The 24,883-nt window shown below is 37.4% G+C and overlaps 3 protein-coding genes and 1 long non-coding RNA gene across 7 annotated transcripts; 2 read left to right on the forward strand and 2 right to left on the reverse strand.

Moving 5' to 3' along the window:
• Positions 1–5,567: 5,567 nt before the first annotated feature.
• Positions 5,568–10,063, reverse strand: LOC105684208 (transcription cofactor vestigial-like protein 4). 3 transcript variants are annotated; one of them, XM_012397391.3, is made up of 6 exons: positions 9,793–10,063; positions 7,951–8,310; positions 6,537–6,698; positions 6,118–6,321; positions 5,759–5,910; positions 5,568–5,665 (listed from the first exon to the last, which is right to left on the reverse strand). In XM_012397391.3, exons 2-5 carry the CDS (start codon positions 8,006–8,008, stop codon positions 5,831–5,833), a joined length of 504 nt encoding a protein of 167 aa, XP_012252814.1. In that variant the 5' UTR covers positions 8,009–8,310; positions 9,793–10,063; the 3' UTR covers positions 5,568–5,665; positions 5,759–5,830. The 3 variants fall into 3 exon arrangements, with proteins under 3 accessions (XP_012252814.1, XP_012252815.1, XP_012252816.1); XM_012397392.3 differs by lacking the exon at positions 9,793–10,063 and adding an exon at positions 8,424–8,562; XM_012397393.3 differs by lacking the exons at positions 7,951–8,310; positions 9,793–10,063 and adding an exon at positions 7,149–7,874.
• A 213-nt stretch (positions 10,064–10,276) lies between these two features.
• On the forward strand, positions 10,277–12,149 carry LOC125499748. The gene is made up of 3 exons (XR_007276731.1): positions 10,277–10,432; positions 11,457–11,592; positions 11,825–12,149. It is a non-coding gene; the product is annotated as an uncharacterized LOC125499748 (long non-coding RNA).
• LOC105684207 (cyclin N-terminal domain-containing protein 1-like) lies at positions 10,824–13,298 on the reverse strand. Its single transcript, XM_012397390.3, has 5 exons — positions 12,527–13,298; positions 12,354–12,452; positions 12,008–12,282; positions 11,694–11,909; positions 10,824–11,613 (listed from the first exon to the last, which is right to left on the reverse strand). Exons 1-5 carry the CDS (start codon positions 12,576–12,578, stop codon positions 11,344–11,346), a joined length of 912 nt encoding a protein of 303 aa, XP_012252813.2. The 5' UTR covers positions 12,579–13,298; the 3' UTR covers positions 10,824–11,343.
• Positions 13,299–13,590: 292 nt separating this feature from the next.
• Positions 13,591–24,875, forward strand: LOC105684200 (dual specificity protein kinase shkD). Of its 2 annotated transcripts, XM_048649095.1 has the most exons (6): positions 13,591–15,427; positions 19,380–19,501; positions 20,031–20,577; positions 20,684–21,220; positions 21,750–22,241; positions 23,929–24,875. In XM_048649095.1, the coding sequence occupies exons 1-6, from the start codon at positions 14,312–14,314 to the stop codon at positions 23,959–23,961; spliced, it is 2,847 nt and encodes a 948-aa protein (XP_048505052.1). In that variant the 5' UTR covers positions 13,591–14,311; the 3' UTR covers positions 23,962–24,875. The 2 variants fall into 2 exon arrangements, with proteins under 2 accessions (XP_048505052.1, XP_012252796.2); XM_012397373.3 differs by having other exon boundaries at positions 13,592–15,427; positions 21,750–24,875.
• Positions 24,876–24,883: the final 8 nt, after the last annotated feature.

Raw genomic sequence — 24,883 nt, forward strand, 5'->3', positions numbered from 1 at the left:
ACAAAATATATGGACCTTTATTTTTTCAGTCAAAAATCTATCTGCAAAACTTCGTATGTACCTTATAATTACAGGCAATTATGAAGCCGACAAAAATTGCGTCTCACATAAGTGATCGTTTTGTACCATTTACAAAATCTCATCCACGACGATCACACGAACGACATAATCTCATACCTGAAAAGAGGGGTTTGAAAAATAATCTATAGATTAAAGAAAGGGTGAGCGTGAAGAACTTTTGCAAAAGAAGGGTACGAAACGGCAGCAGCAGCAGCATTAGCCAGGGTTCGATTTTCGTCTCAAAAGCATAACGTACCTATCCACGTTATCGCATACATATTAATACCACATACAAGAGGTGGTGCAGAAGTAGCAGCAGCAGCTAGAATATACGGTTATACAAAGACAAAAGGAGAGAGGACGTGAGCCAAACGGGGGACAAAGGACTAGGGGTTATTAGCTGCACCAGGGCAAGCAGCACGCCTCGGTCGTCGGAGTCCTGCATCCGAGGAGGCATCGCACCCGCGGGATGTTCGAAAAGGGGGAAAAAGAGCGGGGGGAGATGAAGGAGAAACGAGGGGGTGCAGAAAAGGTAAGGGGGCATTGTGCAGAAGAACTATGTATACTGGCGGAACACCGTCGTTGCGGCGGGTAGAACGCTACTGGGGGGCCCGAAGGCTTTTGAAAGAAAAAAAGTTTTTTTTTAATTTTTTTTCTGACTGGAAGGGGGTTGTTCCAGGAGAAATATACCATGACAGCTAGTATACTTCCTGCAACTTCTTGAACTATCATATAGGTATATATGCAGCCTGCATCTGGATCGCTGTTAAAACGGGTGCGAACTTTAGGGGAGAGACATATATTAAGCAGGTAACATTGAAAAATGCAGTAGGATGTGCAGGACACCATGAGAATTCAAGTGAGAATTAGCGGGCATGAGAAGAAGGTCGAGATGAGCTGCTACTGGTGGAGGATGTGGAATGCTGGAGCGTTAGATAGCTTTTAGCTATACTAGGATTCATGGGTAGCTGCTACTGCTACAGAATGGTATACATATAGGTATATGATACAAGAAAATCGATATGCATGATTCACGCACGCAACCGTCGAACGATGAGGGGCGAAGGGGAGATTCGGGGGTTGCTGGAAGGGGGATGGCGGGGGTAGCCACTTCCTTCATGTCCCCTTCTACACCATCGGCCCTTCTTTCTCTCTCTTTCTCTCTCTGTGCCCCCCGTGGGTAGGTAATTCTATACAAGAACTGGCGAAGGGTCGTCGTTGTACCGCGTCATACCGTACGGCATGCAGTTTACGTCCGCATCGTGACGGTGATGGTGCTTTTTTGGTGGTGCAGTTGTCCAGAAGAGAAAATACTTCTTCATTAATACGTCGTGATGTAAATTAAGAATTTTCCAAACATCATTCGATCAATCAGCAGCACCCTCGTGCGGATCTCTAAATATGATCGAAGCATCGCGCGGATTATTTTTATCAACGAGGAGAATAAATATTTTATACAATATATCTGCACGATGATCTTGTGTGGAAATACACCCGTGAATTTCGAGAAGATTTTTAATTTTTATACGGAAGCCAATTTTTATTACGGATCGATTCATCCGTCTGTCGGTTCGTTGGACATATCCCGCAGCTGCTCGAATTCAGTCGTAGTCGAATTTTCATACCATAAGAAAGTTATTATTCGAGATAAATAATACATCGTCATTGATTATTTTTAAATAATTCATTGATCGAATACGATTTTTTATTTCACAGTGCGATTTTGCGCAAATTGTTAACCGCGCGTGACGTGTAATTCAATTATATATCATGTATTTGTTTATTCCAAGCTGCAGTTAAATTCAAAACATCGTAGAAGAAGAATATACGACCGCGCTTTTTTTACTACGCATTGTGGGATGCCGCGGAAAAACTTGATCGTTCCTACGCAAGTCGCGCGGTATTGAAGTCTCCCGTATATGCGCGTCGCCTGTCGTAGAATTAAATTTTAAAACTCTTTACTGTAGCGGTTGAACGAAATTTTTTTTATCGAATACGTCTATATATTTGCTAAATGTATAATATGCGTCCCTAGTGTGATAATCCAGTGCGTTTACGTAGAATAGAGAATAAAAAAAAAAAATTAACGTGGCGTTAAGAATTAACAATATCATCTCTATACATATAATCATCGACTGTGACCGTCGTCATGCTTCCCAAACTTTGCATCTAATTCCTCACCGTAAACCAGCCGGATTTTATCTCAGAGTATAAATTCATGTAAAAAACAAGACAATTCTCTGCTTATCTGATCTAATCTGAACCGATTTGAAAAATAATTTGCAAGTTTGTACGCCGTCATAAATGTACTTCGTATATACAATGAACATGGACGCGACGGATAGCGTCAGGTTTTTCGGGGGGCAACTTGGTAGAGTAAAAACGGGGGAGAGAAAAATGGGAAGGGAATAATATAAGGGACCGCGAGGGGGAGAACAAGGGCACGTATCCGTACTATGCACGTATACCATATACACATAAAAAGGGACGGGGGAGGTCGACGGGGAAAATTTCGTGGCGCAAGGACGAGCGTGGGGTGAGCGACCCCTTGCCATCACCCCGTAATACCCCCGAGCTCCAAACTGAACGCACCGCAGTATAGTAAAACTGATATACGAATAGTAAGGGTGCCTAACGGTAGCTCAGACATCAACTGGGGGCAATCGCCATCATTCCGTTTCTCCCCTACCCATTACAATACTACTGAACTTACATGAACCATCGCATAGATCGCAGGAAAACGGTAGCTTATTTATTGCGGACAACGGTCGCTTCTGTGGAGCTGAAAAGTTTTAGTATTATTTATTGTTTGGTGTACATAGATATACACTCCATAGCGAGGGGAGATACAGTTTTGTAGATGGGTTTATGAACCGCCATGTTTGATCGTTGTTGTTTGGTACCGCGTTAAAACGTATAGAACTTTATATTTTATACATATAATTTGATACGTCCGTACGTTTTCTTTCTATAAAAGCGACATACACAAATATATATATGTAGTAATTTGAATAGTGATGGTAACGAGAGGATTAAAGAGCGGCTAGACTAGCTAACTATAACCCGAGGTGAACGCGACATGTAAGTAATATGTACAGTATAGTATAATATAGAAGGCGAGGAAATAAAATAAGTGTAAAATGAGAAAATGATGTCGACTTGCGGTTGGTTTGCTCCGGCTCTGGTTTCGCAACGAGATACGCCTGAGACTCGAACAAATTGTATAGTAGCCTTGATACGTTTACAACGATGTCCAGATTTTTGATTTACAGAATATTTTTCGATACAATAATTATCAAAAAATCTATGAACTTATGCTTAATGTCTTCTCTGACGGTTCACCCTTATATCCATTGGCGCGCGATTTTCCCGTAGGCATGAAATATCGTTCCCTATACGTCTCATGCAAATGTGAAGAGCAGAGGGTCGAATTAATCCTAGGGACCGATCCGCTGCGATGATATGTCTGCATTTTTAGTCAGGGGACTATTTCCCCGGTTTTTTTATTTCCCACTTCTAGAAGGGGACTTTCCAGAACTAAGCTCACATTGGCTAGCTTTCCTATTGTAGATACATACATCAGATTTTTCCGTTCTAATAAAAAAGACAAACTGAAATTTCAAATTTCTACAGAAGCTGCAGCCCACGTCTCAACATGATTCTTCATATTGCGAACTGCAATTAGAAATTAAAATTAAATAATACAATGTTATTTACTCCATTATTATACTATATCAAAATCAACTCACCTAATATCGAGCTTCCCATTTTTTATCGTATCGATATTCACTTGTGCCGGGCCTACTCTCGAAGACAAAAAATAAAAAATAATCAAAATTTAATATCGTCGATGTAAAACCCACAGGAAATAAGCGGAGTTTAGAAGCGTGGATTACGATGCGGCTTCCGTTGGTCAACTGCTGTAGGGGATAGTTAGGAGATATACAAAACGCGAAGTTCAACAGTAGCTACCATGGGAAGAGAGGGGAAAAGCGAGGGCCGATGCGAAACCCACCTGTTGAAGAAGGAATCGCTACACATGCACCGGGCGGGGTTGTAGGGTGATGGCAAGTAGTTGTTGAATAGAAAAAAGAATTATGTATACAATTGTAATACGACAATTACCAGCGTGACGAATCTTTGCAACAATTGCCATGATCCAGTTCCATCTCCGGATGGATCATCGTTTCGTTTGAGACACCGGTATGGGGTGGGTGTCTCTCGACCATATAAGAATGAGATGAGACAACACGGTGGCCGTTCGACGACAGCAATACCATGAGGCGGAGGGAAAAAAAAGGAAGGAAGGGCGCGAAAGAAGGAAGAGGGAGGAGCTCCCCCTCATCCCCCTTATAGAGGGGAGGGCGAGGTGTAGGCTTACTTTAGACCGTGGTATGGGATTACCGTACTTATATTCAAGTCTAATATTAAGTTACCATTCTGCTTTACGGCAAGTGAACAAGCTGCCTGCATATAGGAAGCCATCTGACCGCTCCTGAGGCAGTTGGCTCGTCTGTTGCCCACCTAGTTCATCTCTCAAAATCCTTCCACACGTTCGCGACAACTCAGAAGATGCCCCGGAGGCACAAGATATAATTAATTTGCCGATTACACTCTCGAAACAAACGACCAACGAGGTAACCCATCGTAATTAAAATCGTGATTTTTATTTTCACGTGCGGCATTTCCCTAAACACAAAAACATTGCGGTAGCAAAAAGTCTCCGAGAATATCTTTCATAAACTCTTTAAATACATAAATTATAAATTCAACTTACAAAAACAATTACAATGTCATTTAATTGTGAAAACTATAGCAACGATAACTTTCAATTTGTCAAATAGTTAAAGCAGCGTTAAAAATGAGTCTGGTAGAAGTTTTGCGGTAGCATAATAGGAACCAGGCCGAGGTGAAATCAGTGGTCGACGGGATATTATAAAACCGCATGATTTCTGACGTCAGAGATTTTTTTGCATCTTGTAGTTTATCACAAATCGCTGGGCGTGACTTATGGCACTCCGTATGACGCGCGCCGACGTTTATATGTTACACTTATACAATGCATAATTATTACAGATGGACTCGAGGACGAAGACGTCAATCGGTAGGCGGAAGAATAAATGAGAAAATACCCATTTATTCTCTCTTGAGAAAGGGATGGTGGAGGTACTGACTTCTGTGAGTGCTGGGGTACCTTATAAAATTTTCCTAGCACCATTTGAAATCAGTGCCGCTCCTCCCGGTACCCTGCGGATTTTAACTTTTACACGGAAATTACCGAGAACGGAAACATGTCAAGTAATATAATTCGTATCCGTTACAAAGTGCACCGGATATAACTTCTATGGCTCAATACTCTCAGGGAAGTCTTTGCATCCTGGTATATCGCCGAACTTTTAGTCGTCGCTCGTCCAGCCAGACGGCAGGGAATTATGGATCTAACGATACGCCAGAGTGTAAAAATAAAACGTCTCGTTGATTATGGAATAAACAATTATACCACGTGATTGTTGATTAAGCTATATCTTTATTTACAAGTAATATATTCCGGCGATCCAGTAACAGAGATTCCGCAAGCAGCTTACTGGTTGTTTGGATCAAGCACCTGGAATATTAGAGAGAATGGAATAAGAAGCTGAATCGATTTCGCTTAGTCGAATCGCATCTGGACCGACTCTTAGATAGTCAAAATACTAACGTAGAACGATGGTAGCAGGATTCGGCCAACACAGGCGATTAAACACCTGCTTCGGAAGTCAGCGACCAAAGGTTAAGTGGAATCCTTGCTCCTGTTTGTAGCTTGCAATCGAGTCCACGTCTCACCCAGTGCTTTGGCAAAGTGGTCGTCTACTGCATTGATTAAATAACAGCAAAGAAAAAACGTTACAGAGTGAGTTCAGTATTGAAATATAACAAGACTTCATTTTATTGAGTATAATTAAATAGTACAAAGATTTGAAATTTCCGCATAAGATCGAGATTTGTATGACAATAATATATTTTGATAATCTACGTTTCGTTTAATTGCACCCCTAAAACGCAGGTACAATTACTCACCGCTAAGGCCCGACTCCTTGTCGTTAGATGCCGTCGCATCAAATACAGCTGCGTATTCCTCGAGACCAAGGGACCTTTTGAAGTGTTCGTCAATTGCTGGGTCGCATACAACTCCGCTGCTCCTGACGCCGGTTCTTGGCACCCCCGATGCCGTAGAAGAATTTACTGGACATGCGGCTACGGGCGTATCTTCGACGGTAGTTCCTAATTTTCATTAAAAACAAAAACAGAAAAAATCGATCAAAATCCAGAGAATTTCGAGTAAGTATGTCTTCATGAAAATAGTTCAGTTAGAAAGAATCCGAAAAACTGATCTTCGCAATTCGATATTAAATGATGTTTTGCATGCACGTACAATCGTTCTTTCATCACGAACTTTTTTCTTATAATTATCGGTTTTTTTATTCCAGAAAATTCACCTGGTTGAGGTGTCGTTGGTACGATAACGCTCGGCCTTGCATGGTGATGTACCCTAGCAGCTGACATATCCAGAGCTTCGCTTTGAATCGGATCACGCCTACGTTCCTTTCGCCAAGCGCTGCTGGGTTTTCTGTGAAGATTCGACGCCTTCGGTCTTTCCTCTGTAATAGGAATCATAATGTTTTAATGAAACTATTACAATAATAATGAGTTTCAGACTGAAATTATACCTCTGGATTCGGAAGTGGATGATTGTAAAGTGTCAGTATTGCGCCAAGGCTGCCAAAGCAGATTTAACCGGAGTGATTGAGCTGATTGATCGAACGACATGAGTACTAGCGATAGGAAATTCGGTAAACTATTATATTTAGACATCCGAATCGGAATTCTTCACAATTTCTGATCGACAACTTTCTTGCAGTCTTCTCAACGTGGGCTCGACTGATTGCCCCGTAAGAAAAATTTTTGCGCATGAAGAATAACGCTCGAATTTGTTTGGAAGGTTTTTTTGCGATGAGACGAGCATGAGTATAGAGAATCGAAACGGAATTAGCAAAATCAGCGGATACTCTCACGTAGCAATATACTTATAACAATGGACGGTTTATTACCTTGTCGTATAATGATGAATGCAGCGGATGGCATCAGCAATAAGTATATAATGTCATTCAAATTCAACTATGTATAGTAGGAAGAAACACAAGAATCGAATTTCTAGTGCCGTATCTGCGCTTCGGCTTAACGATGTTTCAAATGAAGAACATATAGGAATAAAAATAGAAAAACTACGAATTACGTGCTCGTCAAATTGTATATTACTACAGTAATAACGGACTGCGTAGGTCAGTCCGTTGTAACAAACAGTACGGGAACATGAGATATGCCCATTTATACAATAGCAAGACAGAAAGAGCGCGCGTGCATACGTCATGGTGAACACGTGCGAAGCGTGCTACCGTATACACGTAAATGCAAATGTGCAGAGGGAATCAGATATAGACGCTCGGAGAATACAAGGGCACGTACGTAGGCTACTTCTACCAATTCAACAATAACATGAATGAGTACCGCGTATTTAATGATACATGTATAAGGTCGCATTTGCCAAAAGTACGATCTGGGTGTTTGAAACGAGTAGAAGTTTTTGCATCTAGAAAGCCTGATCAAATGATATAAAACTACGTGATATTTAATATTCTCGTGCGATGGAAGGTTCGTAAGGGGGCATTCCGGCGGGGAATTTCAAATTCCCCACCCATGATCGATAATTCGATTGATCGGACCGCGACCTATGATGGGCGTAGATTCAAAAGCGCGCGAATCTCGTAAACCGAAACCTGCGCAATTAGCATATAAAAATAATGGAGAGATTGAATAAAGCTATGAGTAAGAGAAAGAAAAAAGAACACTCACCCTGTACCATCGTGGCAGCTCTGGAGAGAACGTCAAGAGCGCTTTCAACCGCTGACATTACGACGTACGATAATTTAATTTGATTTTTTTTATCCCTAAGGAAGTTTTCTTCCTCCGCTATTGCAGCAGCAGCAGCAGTAGCCCAAGTAGCGGGTGTTCCGGTGCATTCACAAGTCCACTATATGTATAAGTATAAAAGTCGTCCGCAGTGCTTTCTCTCGCTCCTAATTTTTAATTCCTTATAAACGCGAAAGATGAATATATTTTTTTTATTTTTATTTTTTTATCACAAGGTACGATTCCAATATTCTCGCAGTTGATGCTGAGACGATGTGATCCAAGGTAGACGGCGTTTTCAAACTGTAATAACAATAAAGAAGACAATATTAAATTAATTATAAATAAATAGGTAAATATGCGATTCGGTTCCCTCTCTCTCCCCCTATTCTATGTATTAAAAATCTGTTCTTTACACTCTAGCACGAGTATTTTTATTCTAGATGCACACGTCCGAAGCTCTATTCACGGTCGAATTATATGCTAGGAGGTAGGTTTAGTAGACTACTATGCGGATTGTATATTATAGACTAAGGCAAAACTATACACATTGGTTTTAAAAAACGTGCCATTGTCCGTGGAATGCGCCCCCCTTCGCGACCTCCTCCTCCTCCTTTTTCTCCTCTTTGCCATCCCGAGGCAGCTCCCACTCGCCAGAATACTGAACAATTCCATAATAATAATACGTAAAATTCTCCTCACTGGCATATTATTAATTTAACACACCGGATCTCTTATTATTTACTCTCATATCTATCATTATACCTCATTATCCTCCGTATAAATAGAAACGATGATTTTCCTCCCCTGCCCCCAGCTTCTTTTTCTTTAAATTGAAGGACGTTGCTGCAGTTTTACTATTTCGTTGTATCTAGTGCATACATTTATGCATTTTTCATCTATTTTTCCAGTCACAGTCAAGTTATTGCTATTGACCTAACGAGCTGCTTTATAACACAATCATAATTAGATAGCTATAATTATACATCTAGTCTCAGATAAACAAAACACCCATTGTAATCAGACCGAGGTTGAGGAGCGCTGAGGAGGGCGTCGGAAAATGTGAGAAAATTTATCATTAAATGATAAAAAAATTCTCAAATATTTTTGTTTTTTTCTATAACGATTTACATTGTTCGCTATCGAAAGCAGACGTATTGATTATGCTGTACATTTGATGAAAAAAAAAAAATAAGGAAAGTGGGCCAAAATCCAGAACACACACCGCTTTAGACTGCTAGGCGCTAGGACGTGTGCATCGGAATGTGTTTTATAGATATGAAAGTTTTGCCGTTTCAAATTCAGAACACAATATTTTATTTTATATTTCTGTTTTTCTACGTCTCAGTGATTTGACAATTTAATCACAAGGACGATCACGAAAAGCCGCGGACGACAAGGGCAAATTAAAGTAGTATGTATACGCATTTAGGAATGTATGAGAATTCGATGTACAAACATGTATGTACGTACATACATACATACATTATACGTGATTATAAATTTTCGCAATGTATTATAGTATGGCAAGAGACGTAGCGCGTTTGAGATCTAGGTAAAAATAAATGTATTATATATTTTAAAAAAACGTATACTATACGATAAATTTACGTAGAACTTTTTGTTTTAGCATTGAATACTTGTTTAATACATACAATATATAACGCTGTCTGGCATCCCAGTACAAATCGATAAAGGAATGCGGGGCAGCGTAAAAAAGAAAAAAAAAGCAGGCCTTGCATTCCTGAGCTCAATGGAAATGTTATTGACAAACAGCTAACTCACCTGTATATTATCCAAGTTAATAGTTCATGTTGCACTTTCGTTGTAATTGTTATTAATAGGGGATGTAATTTTCAAAATTTTTGTTCGAGCACAGAGTATTTTTTCATTGAATATTTATCAAAATCGAATGGTATGCGGGTAGACACACACAGCACAAGCTGTTTGACATGAGAAGTAAGTCGGTACCCCACCACCACTTGTACGCAACTGGAATGCATGGCATTTCGTTCAAACCATGCACTCTGCTGGGAAAATCGTCAACTTTATTCTTGTTTCTATACTTGCTACCGCTCTCTTGTTTCTACTGTAGTTCGCTCACTCAAAAACTTCGTATGAATCTGCGCAAATGCAGTTTTGACTTGCAGGATTGCGATACACAGGTGATTCTTCGGGCTTCCACGATGTATAGGTTTGTGTAAAAATGTGAGAACGTTTGTACAGATGCATGCACCAACACCTAACCGCTGATGACAGATGTGCATGATACCGTAAATTTTCATGGTTATTATACTGTCAAACGTGCGCAATAGGACTCGGCGCATCGCCATGTACGCGGCGGTATTTTGTTAAAAATTTAAATTAGCTACCTATAATAAACTCGTCCGAAACCTAATGATCATTAGGTTTATTTCGCAACAAGGTCTGTATATTAAGATTCAAACTATAATCTGTGTGCATGTCTCTTTTTAGCTGCATCAGAGGTATACTTCATTGGTCGAGGCGGCGCTCCTTTGCTTTAATTCCCATTTTATGCTGAATTAATGATTTGCTGCAAAAAAAGATATAATTATTGCTTCACAACTGATGATTGTAGAAATTGTTTCTCATTCAGTGATTACCGTTGAATTGGCAAGGTCTGGGGATCCACAATTTGTCATTTTTTCAAACAATTCCTTCGGGTTCAAGCCCTTTGACGCAGCAAGGTCTCTTACAAACTTATTGTAATCTTGAAAACCTAGAGTCTTCTGCCTAATAATAAATTTGTGTTCAAATAGTCTAAATCCTTCAAAGTAAAAACTTTATTACTTGAGTTTTCCAAACGATATCGCTGTGTCTGTAGTGGTCAGGTTTTTATTCAGAACTTGCGCCTGTTTCATCCATTTATCACTTTGTGACAGAGTCATGAAAGTTCCGTTAGAATTAGTATCGCCATACTTTGCAAAAGCAGCAAATTGACTTTCAAATGTAGACATTTCATTGGATCTATAATCATTGGAAATTCGAGCATACTTCCAACAGAACTAAAGTGGTGATGAATAATTAAGACTTGGTTGCATTGGTGTAATCCATAAGGTAAAATTTATTTCACATAGACTTGAGGTAACTTTACAAAAATATATGACTATCTGCTATTAAATAGCTTGTCAATACGACATATAATCATCTGTGGCTATGATCATGATGTATTCTCATTCATGATGCACAGAACTACGAAATGAAACTACTTCAGCAAAAATTGGAAAAAAAAATTAATTCTTTGTAACATTAACAGTCACGTTTGTCTCTGTGATAATTACATTCACCTCTTCGACTGATTCAGAATATCGAAGATTAATGATTATTCTGTAATGCTGTAGTGAAGAGCAAATTAGCCAATTTCCAAATATCGGTTTCAGCTATACCAACAAAGTCGGATAATTTTTGAATCAAGTGTTTGCCAACAGATTCTTTCATAGGCAGAAAAGAAATGGAGCACTGAACTACTGCAGCCCCCAAGTAGAGCATATCGCTTTCCAACGCCATAACGTTACCCGAGTCGGACTCTGTGTGCTCATGATTTCCCCTTATCATTAGCTGGAGGTGAGAATATATCCGGTCATGCTAACATACAAAATAAGTATTACATCATGTCATTTTCAAATAAAGAAAAAAATATTTTATAATATATCAGTGTAGCATACTTGCAAATATGCCAGGTCAAGTAAATTAATACATATGTCATGAACCGCAGGAATGCAACTGAGCTTTGTTGCAGCGAGAAGTATCTCCACACAGTGGAAAGGTGTGATTAATGGTATCCTAAAATTTACAGTTTTGTACACCTTGAACTCTGCAGAGAAAACCATGCCTCTGGTAAACTCGCATTCGTTATCCAGCCATTGGAGCATCTGGATTACCTATTGGACACGGATGACATGCTGAGATCATATTATGACATACATATTTAGACAATATTTATAAACAGAGAGTTTGATTGAGAATCGACCTTGTATACCTGAGAAATACTTAAGCCTTTGGAATGTGAGTCCATCTTACTGGCCAGTTGCATGCAAGACATAAGCTTTAATTTTGCCTGGCTGGAAATAGCCTTGCATATCTGAGGCCAGCATGACTCTGTGGGATCCATTCCCATCTTTGCTGCATATAGCTCACAAAAATGATTGCACATGAATTTATCAAAGAGATGTACTGTCAAATATCTGGCGTTTGGTGCCAGACCAAAATGGCCTGATATTACAAATATCGTTCTGATCACAGGTAATGGCACAGCTATAATATTAAAACAACGTACAGATCTAATAGATCAATGTATCCTCTAAGAGAAATTAGGCAAGGCTCACCCATGTATGGAATGATGAATTCAGTTCCTTCTTTGAAAATTTGTTCTTGTTTCGCGTTTTCCTCTAACACATGTTGCAGCCAATCTTGAATCAGATGCTCTGCAAGAAAGATTTATTTAGTTACTTGATGTTGAGGAATTTAATCGAGTGAGATATATATAACTATCCACAACCAATATATGCTGTATCCAGTTCCATTATTTTTGTTATTTCCTGAGTGGACATGGTGAGACGTAGTATACCAATTACCAATCATTTACCAATGTAGAATGAAGTATTTAAAGCGTTAAAGGCTTGTTTGTTGAACTTCCGGTCACATTCAAAATCCGGTTTGGATTTTCCACTCTAGCAAAAATCTCCTAAACCATTGAGAACAAACGGAGAACACATTATTGCACGGTCGATAAGAAGGGAAGAACGAAGAGAATCGCTCCTAGCTAAATGCATTTTTACATGCATTTCTGGTACGTGGGTTGCAACTACTATAGTATACTTTGTGAATTCGGTACAAGCGGAATTTCTTTAATATGTGGTAGCGTGATCAATTTTTTTAGTAAAGAAGAATGATTGCTGCTCATCCCGTAATTCATTTGCAGTTGAACAGAGTTCACTTTCATAGAGCATTAATTTGTATGGACCCATCGTGAATTTGTACTTGTCTGATTGTGAGAGCCCGCATAATACCGACAGTACTCTTGTAATTAATGAAATGAAAAGCTGATTGTAAGACATGCGGTTTACTCACATACAAGATTAAGATTCACATACTTTCTCATTTCCGTCGTAAAATAAGCATTGAATTGACTTCTCTTGAAAGTAACGATCTACCACATCAAACGAACGTTGCCCTGGCTATAGTTATATGTATATGGGTATATTGTACATTTAATCGTAAACTAATTAATACTTCCGGATGATTTCAAATGTCTTATTACTTCCCGTACAGCAAGTAATAAAATAAATATAAGTATGTCAGGGTGGTCAGTCGGAAATCTACAAGGCGAATAATGACATTTCTTTTCGACCTTGAGGTGAATCTGTAATTAGGATGAGTTTGAAATCGAGATGTTTGTCATATTTGCAGTTGCTGCAGCGTCTGATGGCGGGTGAATTGTTGAATTTATAAAACAAGTTGAAAATACTCGAAAGGGGGAGAAACAATTTTGTTCGGGGTATGAACGCGAGGCGGCGCCGTGACGCCCTCATCATAGGATTCATTTCTATAATGGCTGCTGTCGAGCGTTGTTGGTCGTCTGGCGTCTCTCTTCGATGATATATAATTATTGTCAGTCTAAATAATTCAAACGAAGAGTCAAAAGTGGTAAATAAACAAAAACAAAGTTCGGGATTCTCGTTCGTGGATTGGCAGTGAATAAATCAGCAACGATGACCTTTAAATCTTAGTTCTAAACGTCGAGGTCTACTTCTGTTTATGCGACGCAGTCACAGTGATCATAGAAAGAAATCTTTGAAAGTCAACTCAACTATTCTCGTCTTCTACTATTTTCTCGTCAATAGACCCAATGAAAATATTATGATTGTTTCAACAAATTTCAAGGATCTGTATACTCTGCGATATTAGTGTCACGCATAATTGAACTTGAAAACCCCGAAATTTTGACAGTAAACAAAACTGACAGCCTACCATTTGCGGGTCATGCTGCTGTAATGGTGACAGTTCGTTGAAGCACATCCTTAAAAAAAATTATTCTGTAACTGTGATCGATTTTTAAAAATCTGTGCCGTGTTGCGGATCATCTTGTGAAGATAGAGAAAGAATTATTTTTTAATATTAATAAATTTGTAAACCATCGTTGTGCCAATGTTTTTAGCTAAAGTTATGTCATTAGTATCGTAATTATAACTAATAACGTGAAAATTCCCAGTGTGATGCGGCTCTCTGAAAACGCATGTCCCGTATCCGTTGTGTTTACAGTTTTTAATTAGCGATCAAGATAATGTTAGGCAAAATACCGCCTTCCAATACCCCTGGACCACCATCGCCACAAATCTCATCATTGAGAACTGGCCAAACGACAACGGCTACTTGTCTGCCGTGCTTCTCTGCAGATAATGGTGCCGCAGGTAATTTTGAAGAGAAGATAAAGACTTGGAGACCCAAAAACAACGCATCTGTAGTTTCAGAAGTTCCTGCTAATTTTCAACCCCAAAACTCTAAGGATACGGCTAGTAAATCTCAGAGGCCAGAATTCAAAACACCTCACCCTGAAGATTCTTCTTCCTCCACTTCTAATTTCTCACCTTTTAATGAGTCTTGTAATCTGAATGGCCAGAGTAGCCCTTCTGCCATCAAAAACCCATCTCTTATCCACAAATGTTCCTCAAATCCAAATTGTCCCACTATTACATCTGCCAAATCAAATGTGGGTGTTAACAGTGCTTCCAAAATATCCAAAAATCTATCGTCATCCAGTCTGGGCTGTTTGAATGTTGAGGTAATCAACAGAGAAGTGACTAAGTCTATAAATAAATTATGTACGGGTACTAGAGAAAAGGATTCATTGAAATCAGGCAAAGAGAAACGAAGAACATCTGCATCAAACTCTACGGATTTGTCGAAGAACTCTGACACCTTGACAAAAGCTTGTAACAACAAATTATTAACAGCTAGATCCTCGATAGAATCTGATACAGAAGAGAACTTTTCATCAATAGCTCGGAATCATCCCAGAGTCAACACATGCAATGAAACAAACAATTCGCCAAATCCGTCGGACTTCCTGTGTTCGAGTCCATTTAAAGAATGTGAAAATATGGACAACCTGCAACACTGTCTGTCTTTTCCTTCTCTACATTTACCCACCGAATTACAAAGCTCTCCGAGGAGCCTAAAAGACAGAGAAAAAACACGCGATCCATGGAAACCAACAGAAATGGAAGGCCATTCTGCCAACCTCAACGTCTATTCAGGAGATACGAATCAGGACTATTCCACCAAAAGGAGAACAGGAGCATCTTGTCAAGCTCTAAGACATGCAGTTGCTTCTCTGAATCGACTGGATGATTTTTATCTTGAGAAAATTGGTGCTGGCTTTTTCTCTGAAGTTTTCAAGGTATGCATTTTTCCTCGTATTAATCTCTTTAACTACTTGTTTATCATTGCGGCATTTTACACTTTTATATGTGATAAATACGTGAAAGTTATCGAGAAAATTTCACTTCAAGATTATCGTTACGTGTTACAGTATCTTGCCAATCTATTTGATATCCATTCTATGATAATCTAGCATTAAAAAAGCTTCTCTAAATATTCAGCTGTAATAAAAATTTTTTTTTTTTTTTATGCAATAAGTAAAATATAATTTTATCCCATGAAAAAATGGTTTTCATCGTTAGCTAATTCAGCCTTACACTCATGCTTGAGGAATCCAAGATATTTCCATGCAGTTTGTTGGATCTGAGCAACCAATTCAACTTACACAGTGTTATCTGTTAGATTAACATCAGAATTGATTAGATATGCCGTTGTGTTTTAAAAATTATGATGGTACGATGCAGACTTAAAGATGCTCAGGTTTGCAACAATATCTGATATTGGTAAAAATTATTTTTAGTAATTATTCCGTAAGGTACCAATATCATTCAGATACAAAATATTCTGTGGTAAATTTGTCAATAAAGACGAATGAAATTTTTGTCGTTATTGAGCTTGAATAATTCCTGTACTTTATTTGCAGTCTTCACGCCACCTAAAGTCAGTAAGCGGCCAAAAATTGCGAAATTACTTAAAGATTTTCGAAAATTTTTGCACTTGTTAAAGTTTGCAAAGTAGGGTCGCTAGATTCAGAAGTCTCACATTCTTGGCACCAAAAACTTGGTTTGTACGCCAAGACGTTAGTACATATTAACTGTTAGTTTCCACCTTAGTCATCTCCTTATATCACATTTCTTCTCTTAAAAAATTGGGAACAGAGTATTCTAAAATTAAGTAATTTTCTGAGCCTTTCCCATTCCTTCAATTATACTTATTATTCATCCGATGAGCGATAGATGTTTGATTCATATAGGTGTTGAACGAAGATGAAACCTCGAATAAAAAAAAATTATATGGCTTACGACTTATTTGTTTCTGCAAAATTCAATGCAATTTCGATAATTGTCTATGTCGCTTCGACGTTTACAAAGGATTGAGAGGCTGATCGAATTTTTTCGGTTATAATTTGTGTCTTTGGTGTTGGGCGAGGAAAATTTTTTCTGAAAACAGGGGCAATACTTGAGTTGATATTTTGTGGGAAGCAGAGAGAGCAAAGATAGAGCTGGACCCACGCGATCTATTTTTGAATTGCCTGAATCTCTATCTCTTTCTTTTCATCTTATCCTCTCTTCTCTTCCTTCGTTCTTGCATCTGAAACCAAAGCGCAAGATTACTTGTGCCCTTGATAAATGATATTTATAGGGAAACTTCTGACGAACTCACAAATGACGAGGGTCGTTGCATAATTTTATTATTCCATGTTCTTCGAGAGTTGGGCAGAAATTAACGTAACAACTTTGCAAATTTCTCGCTCAAAAAAATCAACAACTTCTCTTGCTAGAGTGTGTTCTGCACTTTCATCTGAAGGTGCAATTTCAAAATCTCCTAAACCTGATTTCTAAAATCTTCCCATAAACTTCCAAAGGCTCGAATTTTATGAGAGAACTTTATTGCGAATGTTCATAATAAACCAACCCAATAAATTGTTGTTATTATGCTAGCCGCGGTAATTTCTTGCATTTAATATAAGCACATAATACGAGGCTGTTATGTGAGCACCTTTTAATCTAAAATTTAATCTTTTTTTTTATCCTACCGATTGCGAATAATTATTTATGGACTTTGATAATTGTTGAGAAAACCTTTATCTCAAGTAAGAATCAGTCTGGTACTTCTTTGCTAAATCGATCGATTGATAACTTTTACAAACATAATTATTATCAGAAGACCACTGTTGGCAAAATAAACGTTTCCAGTGCGCCCTGTATAGTTTTTTAGTTATATATGTCTGGAGCTAAATCTGTTTAGTCGACAATGTGATTAGCATATTTGTGTTGAATAAAGATATTTCTATAGTCAAGAACGATGTATGCTCATATACCTGTAACCGTATACGATGCATACATAGAGCTCGTACTATTTTTGCTTTTAATGTATTTAACGGCCACTGGAAACGACCTTGCCTGTGACTTAAGACAGTACCAAGCATTTCCTCTTGTAATAAGAATGCTTAAATGAGAAAGCCGGTCACGCTTGATGGCCATGGAGTCCGAACACTCTCTAATAAGTCTCTTACACTCATTCCTGATTTACTTACTCTACTCACACGTTCAATTCCGTTTGATACCAGTCAGATTTCTTGGTAATCAAATGTATCGAAATGAAAAAAAAGGCACAAAAATTCAGCGAAAGTAATGAGTATTAACTTTTAATAATTGAGTTTCACGATTCTCAATCCTTAAATAAAAAATATGCATTGATCAGCAAATAAAATTCTACCCAATAGATTTCGTGTAAAACGTGTTTACGAAAAGTAGAAAACTTACATTTCTGCAGAATTAACATTTCTCCATTTTTTTTTTACCGGCTTTTTCCCTCTTCGGATCCGGATATCGGAAAACCTGCTAAACATATTCATCGATATTTGTTAGCCAATGAAGAAAATGGTACCACAGACCGTCTTATCTGAGATAAGCGCATATTGTATCGCTGATTAATTACGATAAACAACTGATTGCTCGCAAATGTGCGTAGAAATGATTAGAGAATTTTTAATTTCACGTCCTAATAATTTTTTCTTTTCACAAAATGCACAATTTCAAAAGGTTTGTTTACAATTTCAGTTCGCTGTATTCGTCACTTTTTGGCAAAAGTCCAACTGTAACAAACACTGCCAAGAAATTCTCATCAGATTTTTATTTAATTCAATTTGAAGATTTCAAGTTTTTTGAGCACTCGATTTGTGCGTTAAAATTATGTATGCATAAATTGTAATTTTTGATTACGAGATACATTTTTGAAAGATGTCAGATTGTGTATGATAAACTTTCGGATAAATTCATTTTTTATTTCCATTTTCAAACTACTTCCTGTATCCAGCTCCCATCGGTGTTACGTAATACGTTTGTAGTTAATTTTATTTTTTATATAATCTCGACGAAATTTGTCTGTTTTATTTGCCGAGACTGATTCTATACGAAAAATTTGATTCAGATGAAATTGTGTTGTAAATATAATGACGTAGATTTAAGCGAATATACAATATTTGAATTGCACGTATATTTGGTTCGTTTAAAAGCATAGACTTCTCCTAAAGCAAATTTCTAAATTCTCTTCCATCAATCTACCAGATGTTACACTGGTTTCATTAATAAGTTAAGTTTCTCCTGTGAGAATCACTTTACATTCTCATATACTTGCTACTGCCTCACACAACGTTCTAAGATCCATATCAATAGTAAAAGAATACCCCATTGTGTGTGGGAAGTACATAGAACATTTCACAACTACTGAGAAATTTGCCAGTCATTAACTTTAATTAAAAATTAATTGTATACTCTAAATATACTGATAGAAAGAATGTGCAAAGAAAAGTAAAATTCTATTTTACTAGACGATGCTACAATTTTGTTTCATTTAATACCCAGATAAAATTTCTACTTATCTCCCTGGATTAATTTAAGCTCAATTCTGGTCGAAGCCAAATAACACCTGAATCATTGCGTGTGACTGAAACTTCGTTAATATACAACTAACAGTTCATATACGTAGTTTTATCAACTTTGAACATGTAATAATAAAAGTAAACTTTACAAGATATTGTTTGTGCGCTATGACGTACTGTATATGCTCAGAGTAGGCACGATTATGTATCATATGATTTCCCCTATTTTACATAAGTTATTAAGACTTAATTACGTACCTGTTTTCTTATCCTACAAGAAAGAAAGGACTTCCGATACTGACTTTACAATTCAAATTAATTAGTTCTTCATCCCGCAGTTTTTAAATATTGGTTCAATTTGTTACAGGTTACTCATAAAGTTTCGGGTCAAGTTATGGTTCTAAAAATGAATCAGCTTCCAGCCAATAGGCCAAATATGCTCAAAGAAGTTCAATTGATGAACAAACTCAGTCATCCAAATATATTGAGGTAACATATACTATACTTAAGCTCAAATATTTTTTAGGAACTTTAAAACAATATCAGTTATCCATCCTTATATTCATCACGAAGAAATATCAAGGTACTCCCTGTTTCCTGTGTTCTTGAATCATTTGAATATAACATGCAATGAAAATTTTCCAGCTGAGCATTCAGTAATAGGAAACTATGCACAGCTTGTTGTTATTTGCAGTTTGCACCAAGTAATCATTTTGCACGTTTCCATGTGTCCGTGACTAAACAGGGCACATATCAGACCTTCGGTCAAGACATACTTGAAAACGAAGGTCACAGATTGTGTAAAGAAGTGTGATAAAAATAATAAGGTTCCAAAGCAAACCTGTAATGACAATTGTAAACATTTAAATAAGTGCCAGATTACCCTTCAAAACTGTACGACCATAGAATAACAAATCTCACAAATAACTTTTACTATAGCCATCGTTTATTCTTTATCATAATTCAATGCGCAGTATAATTCGATCATTTACAAACTAATTTAATTTGTAATTTGCAGGTTTATGGGGGTGTGTGTCCACGAGGGTCAACTTCATGCCCTTACAGAATATATTAACGGAGGTAGCTTAGAACAGCTGATAATGGCCAGACATACGCCATTGCCTCATCTAGTGAGAATGAGTCTTGCCAAAGACGTTGCTCGTGGAATGACCTATCTCCATAGTCGAGGTTTATTCCATCGGGATTTAACGTCAAAAAATGTATTAATTAAAAAAGATAAGTTTAATGGTGAGATGGTAGCTGTTGTCGGAGATTTCGGACTAGCAGCTAAAATTCCAGATCCTAATTCTGGATACCGATTGAGCACAGTGGGTAGTCCATATTGGATGTCACCTGAGTGCCTAAAGGGACAATGGTATGACCACAGGTCCGATGTTTTCTCCTTCGGTATCGTTGTTTGTGAACTCATCGGCAGAGTCTCCGCCGATCCGGACGTTTTATCACGCTCCGACAATTTCGGCCTTGATTATCTAGCCGTTGGTGAAATCTGCAGTGCTGCTGACCCGCCACCAGCTTTCCTGCAATTGGCGTTCAATTGTTGTAGAGTAAGTTCTGCTAGTTAAAATTCCTGGATCCTAATTCTTATTTAGAAACTCATTCTCAAATATTAGATATTGAGTTACCAACTCATTATTGTTTTTCTTTTTGCAGTATGAGCCAAAGTCAAGGCCAACTTTCCCAGAGATTGTTGCCAGCTTGGAAACAATAATATTGTCTTATCAAGAAGAGTCCAAGAATGCTATGAGCAAACGTCAATCTGCTGATCCAGCATTGCTTTCTAGCTTAGATGAGATCGGAAGAGAAAGTCGATGTCCAAAACGAAGAGCTGCAAGACAGCGAAGTCATTCTGCGGATGCTAGAGGCTGTGACAATGCAACTCCTTCGGACAAAGCTAGATGTCATTCGACTCGACGGGTTGCTGAATTGGCCAGTAAAAGAGATCCTCATTATAGACCTATGACAGCTAATCCATTTCACGCTTTGGGAGGTGTCAAGAAAATCCTAGGGGACTTATTCTCCAGCTGTTTAGAACTACCGTCCCTGGAGGACGTTAGGCCAAGCGTTACAGATAGTGGTGCAAGTAAATTCAAACCAGCACAGAACGATAGTATAGCTAAGATTCTAAACAGGAGAAAACCCAGTTCTGAGCCAAGCAGCCCGACTGCAAGGAAAAAGTGGGAGAAAAAGGTAAATACTGATTCTATCATCTGTTACATTATCACTGCTTCCCATAGCCTTGAGATACCTACAAAATCGACTTGTTTAATGGAATTTTTCACGAACCAAACGGGATTTGGATGAAATCAAAGATTTATTTTCTTATTTGAGGTGAACGGATGAGTTGAGTTCACAAAGAAAAAACGATGTCGAATTTTGTTATAAGTTCCTTGAATACTTGAAAGCGGACTTGAGCTGTAATAAAACGAAATAATGTCAAATTAAACTCATAGTGTGCCAAATCAGAGTACTGGTTGTTTTTTGTACACCAGTAAATTTACAGGTTCGAAGTGGATTTCTCTCATAAATCTGACCTAATTTACTTCTTCGGTAAATAATAAATTCTGAGAAACAGGTTTGCTAGCAGCGTCTTGAAACAAAAAATATATAAAAATAGCTGTCAGTGAACAGTTTATCAGGCCGAAAACCGGATCGTCTTCACGTTTAATTGGGCATTCCTATGAAACGTTATACTTGAAATAAATACTTATATTTGCAGGTGGCTACTAAGGTTGGCGCTGCTAGCTTGTTCGCTCACCCTTTATTCAGGGAGGGTTGGGAACCAAGACGCCGTGGCAGCTGTGAATCTGGGTTTTGGAGTTGCGTCGGAGAAGATCTTAGTCCTGAACCACCCAATCGTCGTCACGCCTCGACGCTCAGCAGCTCTGCAGCTAGTAGTTTGTTCTTGTTAGATGACCACAGGACTAGCTCGATATACACAGATTCTTCTGAGGATATAGCAAGTCTAGGTGGCGGGGACTCAACTTATTGGGAGGATAGGCTAGGCAGCATAAATTCAACTAGTAAGACTATTTCTAAGATAGTAGAATACTTTGAGAGGAAACAAGCTTCTGGGAGCAGCTTGAGGCTAGGAGATTCTAGTCTAGACGCTGGACCGAGCAGGATGGCTTTGTTGAGAGCAAGTTTGGAGGAGACTGTACCTATTTGTAGCATCTCTGCAGCGCAACGACTCGTCGTGTGTGAAGGAGCAGTACGTAGTAAACTTTCACTATTTGATAAAAAATGACCGATTCGGTTACCCGGCTCTACGTACGATATCGAAGAATTTATGTGAATTTTATTATTGACTTTGAACCGGAAGGTAAGCAAAGACCACGTTCGTACCACTCAGACTTCCCTATTTCATATGCTGCACAAAATCTTTGAACATTAGCATTGCAGCTATAGGTGAGTCTGTTCATGTATTTTTATCTTTTTTATCATGGAAAATATTTGACAATCAGAGGATGTGATAACATTCAATGTTTGTCATATTTTTGACATCATTTAGATGTTGATAGATTATTTTCAAATGGGGATTCGTGTTTGTTGATACAAACGTTGGTTCTTGTCGCATCGTCAAAGTTATATATAAAATTCAGAGCAAATATAAATGTGTGATGAATTCATTTTGATATCGATCGCAGGAAGTCGGGTAAATGAAAAGGAGGGAAAAAGTTGTGTACAAAGCAAAATAATGGAGTGAACAAAAACGTAATAATTTTAGAGCTGTAGATGCTTATTAGTTTCCGTCAGAAACGTTGAGATTTCTGCGAAATTTCTATTGTCTTAGAATGAATTAGAATTTTTTAAATTCTTGAATTTTGAGGTCTTCAAGTGTCTAATGTCGCTTTCCAAAATTAACACACCGCCTCATAGTTCCTACTAGCCAGCTCCGTCCTAAATATTGTAAGTTATTCGATTTAGCTGCATTCTAAAACATGTAGTGTCCAAAACCCGGTCAGTAGCTAATTATCACAAACTAAGGAAGTAAATTTTTTGACGGACTGATTTAAATCCCACGTATCTGTATACAAATATTTATGGTATCTAAATTATTCTTCGTAACTCGCGATATCTTCTTTTTTTTTAGACAGATTACAGCTTCGATGAAATGATCAGTTCTAATTTGAATGAGGAGCATAAACCGTCCGACTAGTAGGTACATTTTAAAATGACTGAGGCTATTCCTCAATATCCCTAAATCATTATCATCGTCAATTGTGAACAGGGTGAATTATTATGAATTTTTTTCTTGCAAACTTCAACATTTGGCTGGTAGTAATTCGAACGATTTTGTGGACAAAAATTAGTATAGAAAAGCCATTTATAGTGCGGAGGATACCCATACAGCGAGAATAAAAAATGAATATATGAAACTGATCTAGTCAGTGTATTTATGAGGCGGCCTTATATTCTGTACGCCGTAGGGCTAAAAGAAGAAAAAAATTAATATTGTTAGAAATTATTTTAAGTATAAGTCGGATGAAATGCGCGTAAATAATGTATATTATAATTTAGAAGGAAATTTATCTAATCAAGGAATTGTATGTATAATCTATAAATATATGTATTTGATACCAACCGCGGCGATCCCATACGGCAAATTATTCAGATCGGTGTTTCTGATTTCTCATAGAATTGCTTAGAAATATGACAGCCGTATCACGATTTCAATTGAAGTATATTCTGTCCTGCTATAAAATTGATCGTCGGGTTGTATTTTTCATTTTTTAATATTAAATTCAACCGTACGAACTTGAACCAGTAAATAAATTATTAATATTATTCGGACCTCGGGAAGCCTACGAAATATAAGACTGTATGATTGTTGAATTTTGAATAATGTATGTATGTAAGTATAGGTAGTTTGAAAATGATTTTCTGAATGCAAACAGGTGAACTCGATTCGTCAACCGCTCGAGGCTTGAACAAAAACCCTTCCAAGATAATCGCTAATCGCGTATAAATCTGAAGTCTACCTTAAAATCACCTACGGAGAGAACATATCAGAAGAAGATCATATCTCGGCGTGAATTTCTTTACTCGTTGCAAGGATATTAGAAAAAAAAATTAAATAAAAAATTGTGACGGTGTAAACGCATTTTAAGAAAAAATAATATGAGATATTTATTTTATGTGGAAATAGACGTAGATTGTACAAAAACAAGAAAAGGAAATTGAAAAAAAAAATAGTAAAAAAGAAAAGGAAAAAAACAAATAATTGCAAATCATTTCTTCCATACATTTGACTTTGTCGTATGAACATAACATGCAATTTCTTTATATAGTTGAAGAAATAAAACACAACAAACACTTAGACTTTATACTTCGTTCTTCACATGATTGCCGTACAGAACACACACTAATTTTTCATAGCCATAATTTCAAAATAAATAAAATGATTATTGGGGGAGGGGGGTGATTTGAAATGATTATGATAAAGTTTCGTATTTGTTGGGTAGAGTCGCGAATTATTCGAAACTTGTGTAGAACGAAGTATAGCTGTATGTACATACATATATGTATATTATTACTAATAGCAACGTTTAACATGGCTCGCCCTTATTATGTGCTAAGTTATGAATTATGTTATTATTATACAAATTAAATAAAAGTTTAACGTGATGCGTTCTAGGAATATAATATATCCAATAAATATAAATAATAAACAAATGATAATATGATTAATATTTGAAAAAACAATTACGATAATTATTATTAATAACAACAATAGCAACCTTGGTTGATAAACGTAAAATATTACAGTGAAACTATTATATTGTAAAGATTCCTATATACAAAAATAAAGATAAGAGCTCACAATTTTTACCAAAATCTTAAAGCCTTTTA

This window comes from Athalia rosae, chromosome 1, assembly GCF_917208135.1.
Source record: "Athalia rosae chromosome 1, iyAthRosa1.1, whole genome shotgun sequence".
Taxonomy (NCBI): Eukaryota; Metazoa; Arthropoda; class Insecta; order Hymenoptera; family Athaliidae; genus Athalia; species Athalia rosae.